Genomic DNA, 16,810 nt, shown 5'->3' with positions numbered 1-16,810 from the left:
TGAAGTAAGAGGCGCTTGATACTCTGAAAGACTTATAACCTAAAAGGATAAATTTGGGAGGGAGAAAGAGAATCACAGGGAGATCAAACTATTTCTCTAAGGTCATAGAGCTGCAGCAGAGGGCCCTAACCACTACATTGTATCGTCTTGTACGTGTCTCATCTTTACGTCCATGATCAGCACAAGGAATCGGGACAATCCAGATCAGCTAATAGTGCTGGTTTCAAAGCCACTAACCTTATCAACAACTCGGACATACATTTCCAGTATATCAGATACATAAATTTCAGCTTTAGCCGGTGAGGGGAAAGCCAAACACAAGTCATGAATCATTACAGTCACGGATCCTGGAAGCAGCGGATGAACCTGCAATGCCAAAAGAAAATTCTATTATAGCACTTCTTATTTTCATTTGTCTGTCACTCATAGGATGAAAAGTATATCACAATTTATATCACGCAGCTGGGATGCAGAAGCCCCCAAACCTTAGACACAGAATTATTTCACCAAAGTAAAAGCAGAGCTGTAAAACATATGTAAAAAGTATCATACTATTGAGCCTCTGGGCAGCAGGTGAATTAACGTATCTTAATCTAGAAGTAGCCTGGCATGCTGTTATTCTCCTTCTGCCATCAGAAGGACAAAAAACCCACAAGAAATCATTCAGAGCAATGAAGCTTTTCTTAGTGGAATGAAAATAAAATGATAAGGAAAAAAATATCAAGGACAGAGACCGCGCTTATAAAGCATTGGTATTGCTTCCTACAAGATTCATACTTTACAGCTATTGCTTTTAATCTGAATGAATAGCCAAATCTGGTGGTGGATTTTCCTAAGTAAGGGGTTTAACAAATTGGGTATCTCTTTGATACAACTGTTGTCATTACTTTATTAATGCTTTCAGATAAAGAATGCAGACTTTACACTTCTCAGAACACAGCGAGAATCAAACAAGGAAGAAAGAGACCTCTGCTCATGAAGGAAAGCCCTCAGAAGTAGGAATCAATCCCCAAAGTCACCTCCACACCCTTTCTCAAGGCCCCGCATCCAGCCTTGCTCACATCACCTTTGCAGTTCTCTTGCCATTTGCCTGCCCTTGTCACACACCTCAGGGATGGTCCCAACTATTCTCTTCACCTCCATAGGTACCTTCCCTTTGGCCAGAGGCAGCGTAGGTGCCAGGTGTCCTATTCTGTGCACTCATCCGGCTTAGGAAGATGAGCTCTGGAACAAGCGGTGATGGGCAGGCCAGGCCCCCCAGTTCAAAGGGATTTAATATAACTACTCATAGCATTGCTTGGCAGCACTACAGGAGACAGCAGTAAGAGCAGTGGGAAGAGCTGACATTTTGTCCTTTCAGGGCACCACTCTTACTTTTGTCTCAAAATAGAACTGAATATAAAGTTTTAATAAACGTCAGCTTTCAGAACACCAGCAGTTCCCAAAGTGGGTGGCTAACACAGGTGCTGGGGACATATATTAAGACACAGCCACGGAAAGCAGAGAGGAGAGGAGAGGAGGGGGCAGCTGGGAGGAGGCAGCCAGCACGAGCAGGGGAAGAAGATGTAACGGAGCTCGGTTCGGGCTGGGAAACCAGGGAAAAGAAGCTAGTGGAGCTGAGGGCTGACAGGGAAAGCAGGGCTACTACAGCTTATGAAATCTGTTCTTGTCCCAGCTACCCCTTCTCACCTCCTATTAGGTGTCCAGTGGCTCCCTAGTACCCAGTGCATTTCACCCTTTACCACTATTCACTCTTCCCCCATGCTACCGCTCACACCCAGAAAAGCTGCTGTGTCAACAAGAGAGTAAGAGGTATAGAATTCATCCTTGGCAGCCCCCGTAAAATGTCTGAGAATCACTGCTCTAGATAACTGGCATTTAGTTTCTCAGAATAGTTTACTATCAAACCACGCTGAATCAACCTGGCTCCACCAATATCTGCCCTGGCATCAGCCTGGCGCATCAGACTAGAACTTGCTGATTTTCTACACAGACCATTCTGCTGGCTTCCACAGAAAGAAAAAATCCACAGGCAATACCAGGATTTACCTCAAACATAGCACGCAGCACTAACAAACTTTTAAAATGTGGGGGGGGGTTGTTTTGAGGGTTGTTTTTGGTTTGGTGTTTTTTTTTCCAAAATTGTTTTTAAATGAGTTTGAAAGTGGAGCTCTCTCATTTTTAATCTGACAGGTAGCTAAAATAAATCTCTCTTTGTACTTCAAAAAGCCTATCTTGCTGGCACTGTTATACTATTCAAGTTCACTGCTCTATTCTGAAATTTTCTTGTGTACATCAGTTAGAGCACTGCTAAACCCCCAAGGGAGATCTGGCTGAAAAACTACTAAGAGTGAAACAGTGTACAATGCATACAAAAACGAGCTCATCTCTTCTACTCTTTCCCTCCCTCTGTGCCCAGCTGACTTGATTGGAAAGATATTCCCACCTCACACTCTCAACAGGTAGAGACAACCAAAATGTTTCACCAATACTTTCCACATTCTCTACAATGACAAAAAATATCCACCTTTATCACCATTATTTCATAGCTTTATCAACATTATTTATTACATGATGAATCTGCGAATCGTGAATTTGTGAAGACTACTCTTTCAAACAACTCGTGTCACTTCCAGTTCTTCTCTGATGAAAGCTACAATGCAAATACAGTTTTATTATATCCTGGGCCTGGATGAAGTTAATCATAACTGTAGTTTAGTTGCATCTTCTAGTGGAAAAGCGCATTAAAAACTTAGTATGGAGATGAGAAATCAACTCTTTAATAGATATTTATTCACAAAATCAGGATGAAATAGTGTGATAGCAAAATATCCTGAAATAGCACCAGAAGAAGAATTTGAAGGTTTCAGAAGTACTGGCCTACAGCAAATATTCCAATACTGTTCTAGACACCAATTAATCTGTTGTATAACACTTCTGAATAATTCGGTCACATTGTTTTTCATTCTGTGTTTATGAAACCAGGAACATTTTACTGCAAAATTGTAATGGTTAAAGAACAACTTGGTGCAGAGTATACATATGCATCACAACTGTAGTGAAACAACTTCCTACACCTGAAATTGCTAGTGCAAAACCCCCTGCCTGATGCTTGACCGTGACAGGCAAATACACCCAAGATTCAGTTTCTGCCTCTTTATCCACTTGTACTGGAAAATGACCAATAGGGATGAAACTGCAGAGCGATATTCAGAACGCCAAAAAAACATAAAGTAACAAGATGCTTCACTCACCAAAGCAATGCCTTGAGTTTCCTCATGAGTCACTTTTACGACATTTGCAACACTGGTATTAATGAAAAAATATCCAGAACCTTCTCTAATGAAAAGTTCTGCCTGCAAAACCAGAAAAGCATCCAAAATTAGACTGTATTTTGTGAGTACATTGCCAAAACTGGTATCTTTACATATATCATATAATTTTCGATATTTTCCTCCCTGCAGTTAGAAAGTAGCAGAATAATTCCTTACCTTTATGTCAGGGTGATTGTAAATGGAGACATCAGTAGGGTTCACTTTCACATCTTCCACTAGTATCAGTTCAATAGTGGCAGACACCGGCAGAAGAGGCTCATACTGAAAGAAACAATTGTAGCTGTTAGAGCAAACACAGAGTCAAACAACAGTGCAAGTCTCTTGTATATGCAGGGAAGGATGCTTAAAGCAGAACAGAACCAGAGCTGGAGAAGTTTAGGTTAATAGAATCTCCACAAGATCTGGTAATTGGTTCAGCCATGAGCTCACAGGTAAGGTCATATGCAGGAGATGCTGTTGGATTCTGCATCTCTGGCCAAGACAAAGAACAAAGGCCCACGCGTTAAAGGTGTAGCAGGATCGGTTAACCAAGTCTGACATACACAGATAGGATATGAACTCCAAGAAACATTATAAGTTCATACAAAATGATAAAGCATAGAGACAGAATGTTTTCTTCTACTTCAAGCTCATATTTTTAGGATTCTTCCTAGCAGGCCACCAAAAGAAATTGTTCCTTAAACGTTAAGTACCTAAACACTGGACCAGATGCAAGTCTAATCGTTCACTCGTAATAACATTAGCTTAGAAAGCGAAAATGTTTTTTTTAGAGGAAGTTAGTATTATGTACCCATTTCACCTAATTAGTAGAATTATTTCCTTGATGTATTTCCATCTTTCCCTAATGACATAATAGGATGCTCCACTTAAACATGGAACAATGATCAAGATACCTTAATACATCAGATTAGATATAATATATGTTAGATTTTTATTTGTGTTTTTGTCTGTAAGAAAGAAGTATAGGTACGGACAGATTTGAAAGCAGAATATAGCAGTCCATTCCTAATGTATTTGAAAAAAGCAGACAGATTATCGAATCAGTACAAATTACCTAAACAACACAGGAGCCTAAGTAACTGTAAGTGGTACCTACAACTACTCTTCAACTATCAAAAAGATTCCTCCCAAACTTAAACACAGAGACTAAAACTTAAGAAAAACTCCAGTGCTATTTTACATGCACAACCCACACTGAAATACAATAAACTTCTCTGAACTCAAAGGAAAGCGTAAAGAATTCACTTTTCTAATTATCTCTATATGTAAGAAAGACTATTGAATATTGATTTAATAAAACAGAGCACAGTGAATTACAAAATGATTGCAGAACACCAAGTGTTCTCATTACAACTCAATTTTCTTGAGAAAAAAAAGATACGGAACCAAATATCTTAGGTGGCAAAGTAACCGTGTCTCTAATCTAGTCATTTTGACAAAGTTATAGTCAAATTCTTCAGTGGAAATGCATCTACACCATGCTTCCCAACAAGAGCAGACTGGAAACCTCAGTGAAAAGATAAGAACCAACTGGCAATATATTACAGATCTTCCACAGAAATTTACCATCCGGATGCCGAACCTTGGACACCCTGACAGAAATCTGGGCCATAGGGTGTTTCACATTACTAGTGCCCATCTGTTACCGGCTCTGAATTAAAAATAATGTAAGCTCTAGCTCTATATTTTACTCTGTCTCAACTCTGTTTTCATGGCACATAATTCAAAACTGCATATAGTCAAACCCCACTTAAATCTTGCTTAACAAAATTAAACAGAATTTCAATTTAGTGACGCGGGATATTTTAAGAGTTAGTTACTATGCACGTCAGATTGTTCCATAGGTTGAAACCTGCCCTTATATTCCGTTAAAAAAAAAAAAAAAGAGTGACACAAACAGAAAATTGCCATCTGTTTACATTTGCCTTCTTTGCTCATCATCACTACTTTTTGCTGTTGTTCTTCCCTATGTTGAGTAACTACAAACTAAAGTATTTCAGCTAATGACTTGTAAAATTAGGGCCTAGGCTTATGGCTGGCACTGTACAAATAAGTAGTCTCTCCCTTCTGTAAGATCAACGTGAGACTGAATTAAAAAAAAAAAGACTATTAGTCAGAGCCCAGATTTACATATGGCCCATATGAGGATATCAGCCAGCTTTTGCTTTGCTCATGCAGAACTTTTCTACCCAGTTTTGCAGTGGAAATAATACATTTGCTTTCCCCAGCGACAGCTGCACTAAGCACATGGTTGCTTTAGTGAAGGACAAGCAGCAGAGCTTCATCAATTCATTAAAAAACCTAAATTGAAACAAAACCAACTGAAACAATTCTTTGTCATCCCCTTGCCCAGATTGTTTAAAAAAAAAAAAAAAGGAATTGGATATATTTGAGACGGGTCAAATAGTGCAGAGGAAAGCAGGAAAAGCCATGAACGTTATAAAAACACTGTGGAATGAATCTGTCTTCAGAATCAACAATGGAGCTGTCTTATTTTTACATTACTATGCACCGAGGAAATAAATACATAGGAAGACTATGCATTAAGCATGATAGGAAAATGGCAAAAAAACCCCCAGAGTTCTGAGTACCGGCATTTTGACTTTAGCTGCCTTGAGATGGGATTGCTGGTATCCTGTTGCAGTTGCAGAGATGGCAGTTGTTCCAGACTCATGATGAACTAGAACGGTTTGTAAGCCTACAATCAAATAAAAAGTCAAATAAAACTGATTATGGGGAAGAAAAAGAAGCGTACACTGCTAATCTCTCCCATTATTATTCTAAACTCTCAAGACAGTTTTCAGGCATTGGGCTTGGTTGTTTGTTGTTTTGGTTTTGTTTTTAAATAGGGTACACTTAAAATGCATGTTGAAAATAAACTGAAATATGAGTGCAGATTACAGTAATTTCTTTCATCAAGCTCAGACACTCCTGAATAGATTTAATCCTGACCTTCTTCAAATAATGAAATGCTCATTTGAACTAATTCGTACCGTGCATTTTCTTTTGACCACTTCCATCTTCTTTCACAGTCAGCTCCATTGGCGTGTCAGGCTCAATATTAGCCAAGGACATTTTTGTTGATTCCCAGATAACACTCAGAGAACTAAAGTTATCAAATTTACTGCCCTGTTGGTCATATGCAGCCAAATCCAATACTGGATTGCGATAATTTGAAACAGGAACCTGAAAAAGAATGAATACTTTAAACTGAACAGATGCAAGAGGATTTTTTTAATCATTAAAAGAAAAAAAAATGTACACTGAGTTCCATGAGATTTATTATAACACTCATTACACGAATAATGTTCATTAAAATGAGCCATCAATGCAAAGTCATTAAGCTGTACTTCAACTACAAGGGGTTTTTCAGGGGGGTAGGAGGATGGGGTTGTTTTTTAGCCAGTGAATTACAAAAATCGAAACACATCTCAAACTATGTCATCCTTGGAATTCAAACAAATAATGAAAAATACTGCTATTTGTCAGAAGACGTAGCTCAAAATTCTAGTGTGAAATGCATTGGCGATAGCAGTGTACTGATGTAGTCTAACCGACGCATAATGGTGCTAGAAAAACAGGTGAACTCTGAAGTGACTTAAAATATGCAAAAATCTCCTTCTCATCTTGTTATTACATAGAAGTTACTTAAAATGATTCACCAACTCAATACATACCGCAGTTTTATGAAAGTAGGATGACTTTTATATTTACCCGGTAATATTAACACGACAAAACACGGTTTACTCAGCAGAAAACATGTGATGGCACTCATTAGGAGAGAGAAGAAAGTTCTTTATGCTCGATAATCTACACATACGCATTATTGCAACTCAGATTTGCAAAGCTGAATACATCTGATGTCACTGAACAATACTCACGGTATACACTTACATAGGTATCTTCACATCAGCAGCATTTGTGCCCTTACAAATAAGAGGCACACAAATGTACACTCATGTAACAGTGCACACATGGTTAAGTGTGTCTCTGTATACTCAATGGAACAGTTAGATTAGAATGAAGTGGTGCAGGGAAAAAGGCCTTTCATTAGAAACAACTGCTGGGAACATTTTCCCCCCCCCCGCCCCTTTTTGGATGGGGTTTGTTTGTTTGTTTTAAATAAAAAAGAAGTTTCTCTCAAGACAAGTCAGAAAGGCTTCCTCACAGTGTCACCTTTGTGAGAAGCCACAATCCAACTGCTTTTACATATACTCTATTTTCTGGTAGGTCCCTTTATAAACCTGTTCGAATGATCCCTGCGGGATTATTCATGTTCAGACTGCTCTCCGCAGCAGCACACCACACCAGCGCGTCCCGCAACACTAGAGTTACTGCTACTCTTGTAGCGAGTCAGATGCTTTATTGCGTATGAGGAGGTCCAAACACTGATTTTTAAGTTTTAAGAACACATTTTTTTCCTGTCACTCCTCAGGCTTACCACTTGCTTGTTTTGTTGCAGTAAAGGGCAGGAGAGATCAAGCTGAGGACTTCCATAAACAGGAGTCAAAGTCAGTCGTGAAGGGACAGCACAGATGAACTTCACAACAGCAGGCTCAACCACTGGGAAAGGGTTGGTGATTGTGGGGCTGTTCCCAACTGTTAAGGCAACAACCTGGACAATTATGAAAACAGGGAAGTGAGGAGAGAGAAAAGGACTACTAAGTTCAAATACATTCTATTTCACACATCTCAGTTATGCTCTGATGTCAGAATGTACAAGAAAAAAAATATTATTCTTGGGGATTTGCAGCACCATGAAGACACAGGAAGATGTAAAAAGAGGTGCAATTTTCAAGAACAGTTCTAAATGATTATCAAAATTTTCTTAGGTATTCATGCTTACTACTATCAAACTTGACTCAAGCAACACATCTTTTGTAACCTAAAAAGCTAACAGGCAGGTGTTTTTCTTGCAGAGTGAGAACAGAACAATATTTGTATCCACTTCAGTGCGTTTACAAACATCTTATGTTTTATTTTACATTCCTTTCTTAGGCCTCAACAAAACAAAGTGGGTGTAAACACAGAGAAGGCTATCCCAGCAGGCCGAGGCAGCGCTGGTTACCTGCCTTGTCCACCCATGCAGGTGCGATCTGCTCTGGACAACACCAAGGACAGCCAGCCAATGCACACGCAGTTGTAGATAGCAAAAAAATCCTTGTTCCTTCCTGAATTTGCACTTACAGAAGTGGCTACGCTTCATACGGTGTCCACTGAGGAAAAGAGTTAAACAATTTGGCGGACACACCAAAATGCTTAGGCCTTCCAGAATTACAGGAGAAAAACATTAAATCAAAGCTAAATGCTTTATAAACTGGGCAGGGTGAGTGAAGCAGGATAAATCACTTCTGCATGTTGGAGAAAACAAGGCCAGGTGGAAAATGACTACAGCCACTCTCACAAAAGCTGCACAAATATCCGAGCAGAAAATTCATATGGTTGTCATTTGAATAAACAGAATCACACTGGAAGGTAACTTAGTTAAAAGGAACAAGTCAGACAGAGGAGTCAGTTTACTGCAGTAACCTTCTGCTACCATCCTATTTATGCAAACTGAAGCTGCACTTAGCAGGGTCTGTTTAACACGTTCTACAACGTAAGGTTTCTGTGACTTGGTTTTATACTGCAATAAATCCATCATAAAACACTTTATAACATAATGTTATGAAATGCTCGCTCTAAAATCTGTACCAGCATCACGATGCATAAACTATGCACTTACCCAAGTTCTTTACTGGCTTATTATAAAAACTACTCTTTATATAAAATGGTATCATAAATCTGTCTGAAGCCTGTTCTCAATAGCCTTAGCTCAGTGTTTGATGGAGGACAACAGAAATACCTTCTGCCACTTACTTGCTCTCCCAGGCTTTTGCAAGATGCTCTAACCCAATGCTGGATGTTATTTCGTGATGTAGGAGGTCCAAATAAAGACAGACTAATACTTTCTGCATCCTCAGCGGTGATGTTCCTGAAGAACTTTGAAGGCTCTTGTACCCATGGTCTAGGTCCTCCTTCAAATAACATATCTTTAGAGGAACCCAAAGTCACTAAAGCAACAGATGGAGGATCAATAGTCTGTAATGAATAACAGTTCCAAATTAATGATTCTATTTACACATAGTTTGGTTAGGCTTTGCAAAAGAAACTTCATTCTTAATAGAAGAGCTGTATTTATTATTTTGATTAGGCTACGATTTTCCCCTTACAGTGGTTATTTAAGAAGAGGGTTGTACCAAAATAATTAGTATCACCTCCAAGAATTCTGTCCAGTTGGATTATACTCACTGGAACCCATGGATTCAAAGAAAAGTTTTAACTACATTCTAATTACCTGCTTTTCATGAAGAGTTACAGCAAGAGAAAGACCCTGAATATAGTCTTCTGAGTACATTTAGAGGGAAAGCATTCTACTACGTTTTTTAAATAGATAGTACTTTAAGTGAATTAAATTCTACTCTTTAAAAATCCTTTCACTTGGAAGTGCTTTCTCCAGCACAGTTCTGTGTATGTATTTATTCTCCTATAGAAGTTTTCCTTCAAATCTCTCCAATAAATTCTACATTGATGTGCATCACTGGGACAGCCTGTGCGGTTTATCATCACAGAAATTAACCAGGCATTTTGACACACAAAACCCATTTGTAGCTTGTGTTCCAAAACATCACATTACTCAGGAGTTTAGTAAGAAAGAAGCGGCAGCTAACATAAAGGATTGTTCAATTCTTTCCACGTTTTGGTAGGAAGAGAGAGAAGGCATGGGAAACGTTAGCATAAATGTTCTTCTTTCATCCCACTCACTCCCTGTTTGTGTTTGTAATATAAAGGTAAAAACCCCTTGTGAAACTATGAGATTTAGTCTCGAGCGTCTGCCTGCCCTTTGATTCCTATTTATCTTTCTTCCACTTTTTGTTAAAATTTTTATTTTTTAAATAGATATCTGACAGAGCAACACCTATGTGCTCCATTTCTGGACATTATAAACATTTCATCCTACAGAAATGAGGAGAAAGAACGTGGAAGTCACTATTTTACACTTATGTACATATGAAAAATTCCTAATTAAAGGGACTATACCTCTCTCACACATGGGCTGCCAAAAATAGAAGAGTTTACACACACCACTCAGGCTTTCTCAGCATCTTCAAAGAATTACACTCAACTATTTAAGATCTTTGACAGAAAACCACATTTAAAAATTAAAATCATCAGTACAGTCACAGATTTGTATGACTTGCACAAATTTTGTTCAAGACTTGGGGAATAAAGCTCTGGTGAAATGTATTAGACTTCAGCTTTACAGCTTCAGTGCGAGATGTCTGAAGATGAAGGTAACATAAGCATACTGTTTCCGATCTCCACATATTGACCCTGGAGACTCAGGTTCTTCCCTCGTTTTCTTTAGTGAACTGTCCAACACTGAAATATGTTTCCCCCATTTGTAGGGAAAAAGCATAGGTTTTCACTGCCACAGAGGCAAGTCAGCATTGCCTTCTTGCAAAAATCGGTTTATATACCATGAAAGTAGATATCGTAAGCTAGGTCTACTTTCGTTGCCACTACCGACACAGAAATGTGACTGCCCCCTTATTACCTTATTAAGCCAATTTTTAATCAAGTAAAATGGACAGTCAAGAAACAAACTAAGTCTCATGTAAATTTCAACCCATCTAGAGCCTGCTGAAAAGTAATTCACTAATTCAGGTGTGCTGTGCAAAACAAGATATACACCCTCATTTGTATGAAGGTTGACTCCTTTAACTGTCCTACATATTTCTTCAGCTGACCGCAATCGTGACTCTTTTGTCAAAAGGCTGAAAAACGGGCAAGGATCTCCAATTCACTTTCCACTTCAGAAATTGCAAATATCTGTTAGTTCGTTATTGCATTACTCTCTCCCTCTGTAGTTGCCTTGCAATCTCCATGTAGGCAAACTCTACTCCACAGAGAAAGGGTTAAAACACGATTCCCCAGAACAGCCCATAGAATTTTCTTCCTGTGAATCAACCACCCACCTTTTTTTAAAACAGCGAAAACAGACTTACTTTTAATGGCAGATAAGCAGCAATGGTGATGCTAGCACTGAGGTGGACGTGACCATGGGTGTAACTAACAACAAGTGTTGTGTATCCTTGAGTTTCAGCTTTCACTCTGACTCCACTACAAAAATCAGCAGTTGGCTTAAGCCTTCCTGTCAGATAAATTAAAAAATATATGAATACATATTTGGAGAGAAATGCCCAGGCATTTCCACCAGAAGTAAGCAGAGATGTGCTCTCCAACCAAATGGGCAAAAATGTTCACTGTTGTCTTTCATCGCAAACCCAACACTTGCCGAAGTATCCATGTCTCACAAACTTCTTTATTTTCACACCACCCTGAAGAGGGCGTGAGTCTTTACTCTGGTACAAACTAAAATAACTTCTATCTCTTGCTGCATGTTTTCATCTTGCGGTTCTAAAATGAGACTGGCTTGTAATTAAGCACAATTAAGTCACACTACTTAGACGCGCTTTCCTGCACAGAACAACTTGAACCATAGGCAATACATCATTTCTCTAGCTGAAGGTAGGGTATTTTCATGAAATTTCTCTGCTTACTTAGAGGACATTTTGGGGCTTGGGAGGGGTTTATTTTTTCTTTTTTTGAAACAAACAGTACAACAGCATACTACATAGTGACATTTAAAATAGCTGCCTCTCAGGCAAACAGATGGCAGAATGCAGACTAGTTTTACTGGCACAGGAAAGAGCTTCCATACAAGAGATGCTTGGAAAAAATCTGAACAACACACTGAATACAGTAGACACAGGAACACGCATGTTGCTCGATGTCCACTTCGCCCAGCAACATTAATGGCCATCTTTGAAAATAACATGCATACTCCACACTCTTAATAAACCCGACAAGAGGCATTTCTTAAAGCCATGAGCTTAACAAGGAGAGAGCTTTGGCAAAATTTAAGCAGCTGATCGTCTTAGCTCCTTGTGAGCAAACAATGAATGATGTCTCTACAGAACCGAAAGTACTGCCGGACAATTCAGGCAAAGCAGTTATTAATCTTCGTGTTCTTGTAAGTCTTACAATGATACCTCAAAACACAATATATGTGGACTCCACTTATGAGGAAATCCATCAGCTTTCTTACAGAAGTATGTTAAAAATACTAAATCAATAGAAAAACATACAAGAGACTACACATTATCCAACCAAATAATTGTCATAATGCTTTCAGAGTCCGCATAAAAAATAAATACATCCTCAAAATAAAACTACTCTGATCCCTACCTCTGAAGTTAAGCACCTCTCTGGCAATACTGTACACAATGATTTAAAGGGGATGTGTGACTTAGTAACATCTTAATTTAACTTTCAAAACAGGGAGGGAGTCAAATCACCTTGAAGTGGTCTGAACACACCACGGTTTTCTACTTCCACAACTAGATCAAAGTGTGAGCAGTCACTCAGTGGGACCGTCTCGCCTGTTTCAACATTTGTTAGGCCGTTAATCCTCAAGGGCAGCTCCAATATTTGGCCAACACGTGCTTCGACTTGACATGGTGTGAACTCCATCCCACTAGGTTCAGTTACGTACACCTGAAGGAGGAAAAAACCACAGGATAGAGATGTAGGAACACAACTCCACAAAACGGTACCAGAAAAACGAAAAAAAGACTTCAATATACTCTCCTTATTTTAATTAGCCCTCTCACAGCTGGAAACAATTCTTCTCAGATTCAACATTGCTTTTGTGCTTACCTGCCACAGAAGGGCATCAGAAAAGGCCAGGAAAAACTTGCTACTGTTTTAGTGCTCTTTTCGCGTAACAGAAGTCCAAGTACACATTAATTTGGCAGTTGTTTTACTGATACTTCTGTAATTCTCTCTTCTGCCTTGTTGATTTTAAAGTGTGGACTAAGTTGCACGATATCTCCAGGAGGTACTAGCACCAACTGGGACAGATTTAGCATCCAAACTTGACTGTCACAGTGTAAATACTTGAGCCAGACCTGCCACAGCCTGCAAAGCTCCCCAGCCTCCATGGCTCACAGCAGCAGGTATATAGAAGTTCAAGGAACTAATGGCCCAAACATTTCCCCAATGGCTGTTTTTCCTTTCTTGCATTTCTGTTGGCAAAACATTTTTAAAAGGTGTCCAGGGCGCAACATTTCCCCCACAGTAATATATCAGAAATCTAAAATAAGTGAACAAGTATCTACTAATCTAACAACCTTCTGCTTCAACAAGTAATCTTTACGTGAGAGACATTTTTGAAATCAAAAGGATTACTTTCAAAAATAAGACTGCCAGAAATAGATCTGCCGTGCTATTATAGGTGGTATGTTGACGAAGAAGCCTTAACTGGATTATTTGTTATTCTGATTTGCTACTTTTTCCATTAATGTTAAAGAATCTACGTATTTTGCTGCATATATGCTGCATATTTTGTAACAATCACTACAATCAAAGCTTTCCATTTGCAATATCTTAACTTGCTAACCATCTGCAAATGGCTTCAGGGTGGAATATTGAACCATATGGCACAGAGTTAAAACCGTAATACTTGCGGAACATAGTTAACTATTCCTCAAACTTGCTCACTGAGGTCAGTAAATAGAGCTCTTCAGAATTACCCTACGAAGAATGCAATTCCTAACACAAGCACAAAGGCATTCAAAAATAACCTATTCAGATTGTGCAATACACTGCTCTGAAAGCTCACATGGACAGAAGTATTTTTTCTGTCTTCAGGCTTTGACTTATTTTTGAGGATAAGAAGTTTTAACTGGAAGTCTTCATTCCTGTGTCTCCCGCTGGTAAGTGTCACACTGCTAAAAAGCAGCAGCCTGGGCTGTCCAGAGGGTAATTTCAGAGCAAGTCTGTAAACTAAGTTCTGCACAAATTTTAATTTGTGTCATTATTTCAAGCACAAAGTTTACTACCTTTCTCAAATACATTTTGACATAAATAATCTGAGCACAAAACCTAAGCTAATTTGCCTTTCAAAAAACCCAGCATTAGTAGATGCAGTTGTTCCAAGTAAAACTTGGTTAGAAAGATCTTTCCCAAAGTATACATACTAAAAAAAAAAAGGTTAAAATAAAATAAAGAGAGAGGAAGGAGATCTGTTTACATGCTCTCTCTTCATTATGGGACAGACTTCGCAATCCTGACCAAACACTTTAAACACTTTTGTCAAAAGGGACTTTGGTGCAACAGGAGTGCAGTACAATTACAGCAGCGCTGCACACAGGAATGCTTAAAAACTATGAGGTATTTTGTATAACTAATGTACGTATATTTGATGCAATCAGCTTGCTCCCCACCAGTTGCTAAATCTCAGGCACGTATCCTGGAAAGAAGGTGCACTGCCCTAGGGCTTGCAAGACGCGCTTCCTAAATAAACTTCTACGCTCCCTCAGAAACAAAGACCATCACCTTTATAAAGCCTTTGCCAGAGGGAGCGTGTTTGCCAGCCTCAATAGTATCCGCTTGGCATAAACCCATTTCATCTACGACCACGCAGCGAGACAAACACAGCCTCTGGATCGCAGACCAGTGTTCAGTACACTCTCTCTTAGTTTCTCTGACATCAGGAGCAAATTTCCTCTCTCTCTGTCAAGTTTCCATTCCGATGCTGCACTCTTTGCACAAGGCACAGAGTTGAAGCATATATTAAAATGCTTGATTTTGTGAAAGTCGCAGAGTAGTACTATTTCACAATAGTGAATATACAACACAGCAGTAATTTTAGTTTCTCTTCTGTTCTTAAGGTCTGGCAGTTCTTAAGAGCTTGACAGAGAGAGTAAGCACTGACACAGTTTCATCAAGGAAAATTATTTGTGTCTGAAGGACACAAGGAGATACTTCCAAATCAGTAACACTACAGAGAAAAATACTTAACGTTGCAGATTTGGTGCTAACCAGACAAGCTTCTTCACCGACCTTTGCACACTCTTTCCTGTGGGGCTATTACATACAATGTTCCTGTATTTTCTTCACTCCACACCACACGCTGATCACCCTCACCAAATCCTAAGAACGACTGGCACAGAGACCACAAAATCCCTCTTGGGAGGTGTATTTTTCATTCCCCTTTTCTCCTAATTTTCCTAAGAGATTACTTTGGTCTCCAGATTCATTCTGTGGCACTGTATAGCATTTCAGCCACTTCTCCAGGCAGGAATTTCCTTGCACATCTTGATGATACCTGTCATCATTTTGTATCGAGTGAAAATACCCACCTCTTACCCTACCAAAGCATTTTTAGTTTGGTTTGTCTGCTTAGATGGCTAGGCCAGTAGTAAATTACTATTTCCTTCTTGCACTCAAAACTTTCAACAAGGAAAAAGACTTGCCAAGGAAACCAGGAAGGGACAAAAATGGGACTAAAGTTAATGCAGTGCAAAGAGCTTGAATCCCCAGAACCACAAACTCTGAAAGGGATCATGTAACCTGCCACAGGGCAGGCAGGGAAATCTCTTGGCAACATTTTAGAAACGGGCATGCCTATGGCATTCTCAGCATGTCCCTTGTTTCCAGGAGCTATATTCAAGACTGATCAGGGAAAATAAGAGTTTTACCTTCATTTCTCCGTAATGCAACGGATTCTGAACATCAATTGCCTGAATGACACTGACGCCAATATCACTTCCAGTTGTCATTACTCCTTTGACTGTCACCGTAGCAACTGCCCGGTTAGAATAGGACCAGCTGAAATTTCCACTTCCACCATGAGCCTAGAATACAGAGAGAAAATCTTTCATATATTTTATAAAGTATATGGTTCTCACTTTTCTTAGCTGTCAAGCCTTTGAATATTTTGCATGAAACCCAGGGACTTGCTGAGCAACAACAATGCTATTATGAGGAAATACAAATAAAATAACACCTCAGAACTTTCAAATACACAAGGTCAAGTGAGAGACAAGATTACCACCCTTCATCCATTTTAATTTCAGCTTTCTTCATGCACATATCCTATGTGCTCACCAGCGCTTGCTAACCCAAATATCTCTCTCCCAGCAGCAGAAGTCTGATGCTCACAAGTCCCAGTGATTGCTAGCGCTTAGCAGAGCATTGCACAAATGGGCACACCAGAGGCCTGGCACGTGGGATTATTGTCCTTCTGAAAACTCCCACTGTTTCTCTGCTGCTGACAGCAGAAGTGCCGATTTTGGGTCTCAGAGCTGCTAACATGACGCTCTGTACCTACTACCTTCTTTCAATGGGAATTGTTAAGGGATCTAAAGGGAAGAAAAAAGAAAGTGGGAGGCAGAGAGGGAATAAGGAAAGAGGGAAAAAAGAAAAAGGAAAAAAAGTCAATCTCTTCTTAGCATTACTTTTTTAATGCTGAAAATCAGCACGTCTACCTTCAGCTATTCAACAAACGTGCTGCTGCAGCAACTGATCAGTCGTGGAATGAGGGACAGGCACAGACGGAAACTGCCCGCTCTTGCCACAAGCGCTGC

At 39.4% G+C, this 16,810-nt stretch overlaps 1 protein-coding gene across 1 annotated transcript in view; it reads right to left on the bottom strand.

Moving 5' to 3' along the window:
* NUP210 (nucleoporin 210) overlaps nt 1–16,810 on the bottom strand; it is a 68,497-nt gene that overhangs the window by 24,047 nt on the left and 27,640 nt on the right. Inside the window, exons 12-21 of the mRNA XM_063348126.1 lie at nt 15,923–16,078; nt 12,737–12,935; nt 11,384–11,529; nt 9,195–9,416; nt 7,777–7,950; nt 6,329–6,521; nt 5,927–6,033; nt 3,492–3,596; nt 3,255–3,356; nt 238–366 (exon numbers count right to left, since the gene is read on the bottom strand). Of these exons, the coding sequence (XP_063204196.1) occupies nt 238–366; nt 3,255–3,356; nt 3,492–3,596; nt 5,927–6,033; nt 6,329–6,521; nt 7,777–7,950; nt 9,195–9,416; nt 11,384–11,529; nt 12,737–12,935; nt 15,923–16,078 (1,533 nt within the window). The remainder of the gene's footprint in view (nt 1–237; nt 367–3,254; nt 3,357–3,491; nt 3,597–5,926; nt 6,034–6,328; nt 6,522–7,776; nt 7,951–9,194; nt 9,417–11,383; nt 11,530–12,736; nt 12,936–15,922; nt 16,079–16,810) is intronic.

The sequence above is a fragment of the Chroicocephalus ridibundus genome, chromosome 10 (genome assembly GCF_963924245.1).
Source record: "Chroicocephalus ridibundus chromosome 10, bChrRid1.1, whole genome shotgun sequence".
Lineage (NCBI taxonomy): Eukaryota > Metazoa > Chordata > Aves > Charadriiformes > Laridae > Chroicocephalus > Chroicocephalus ridibundus.
The sequence above is the reverse complement of the archived record's forward strand: the minus strand, read 5'-3'. Positions and strand labels throughout refer to the sequence as shown.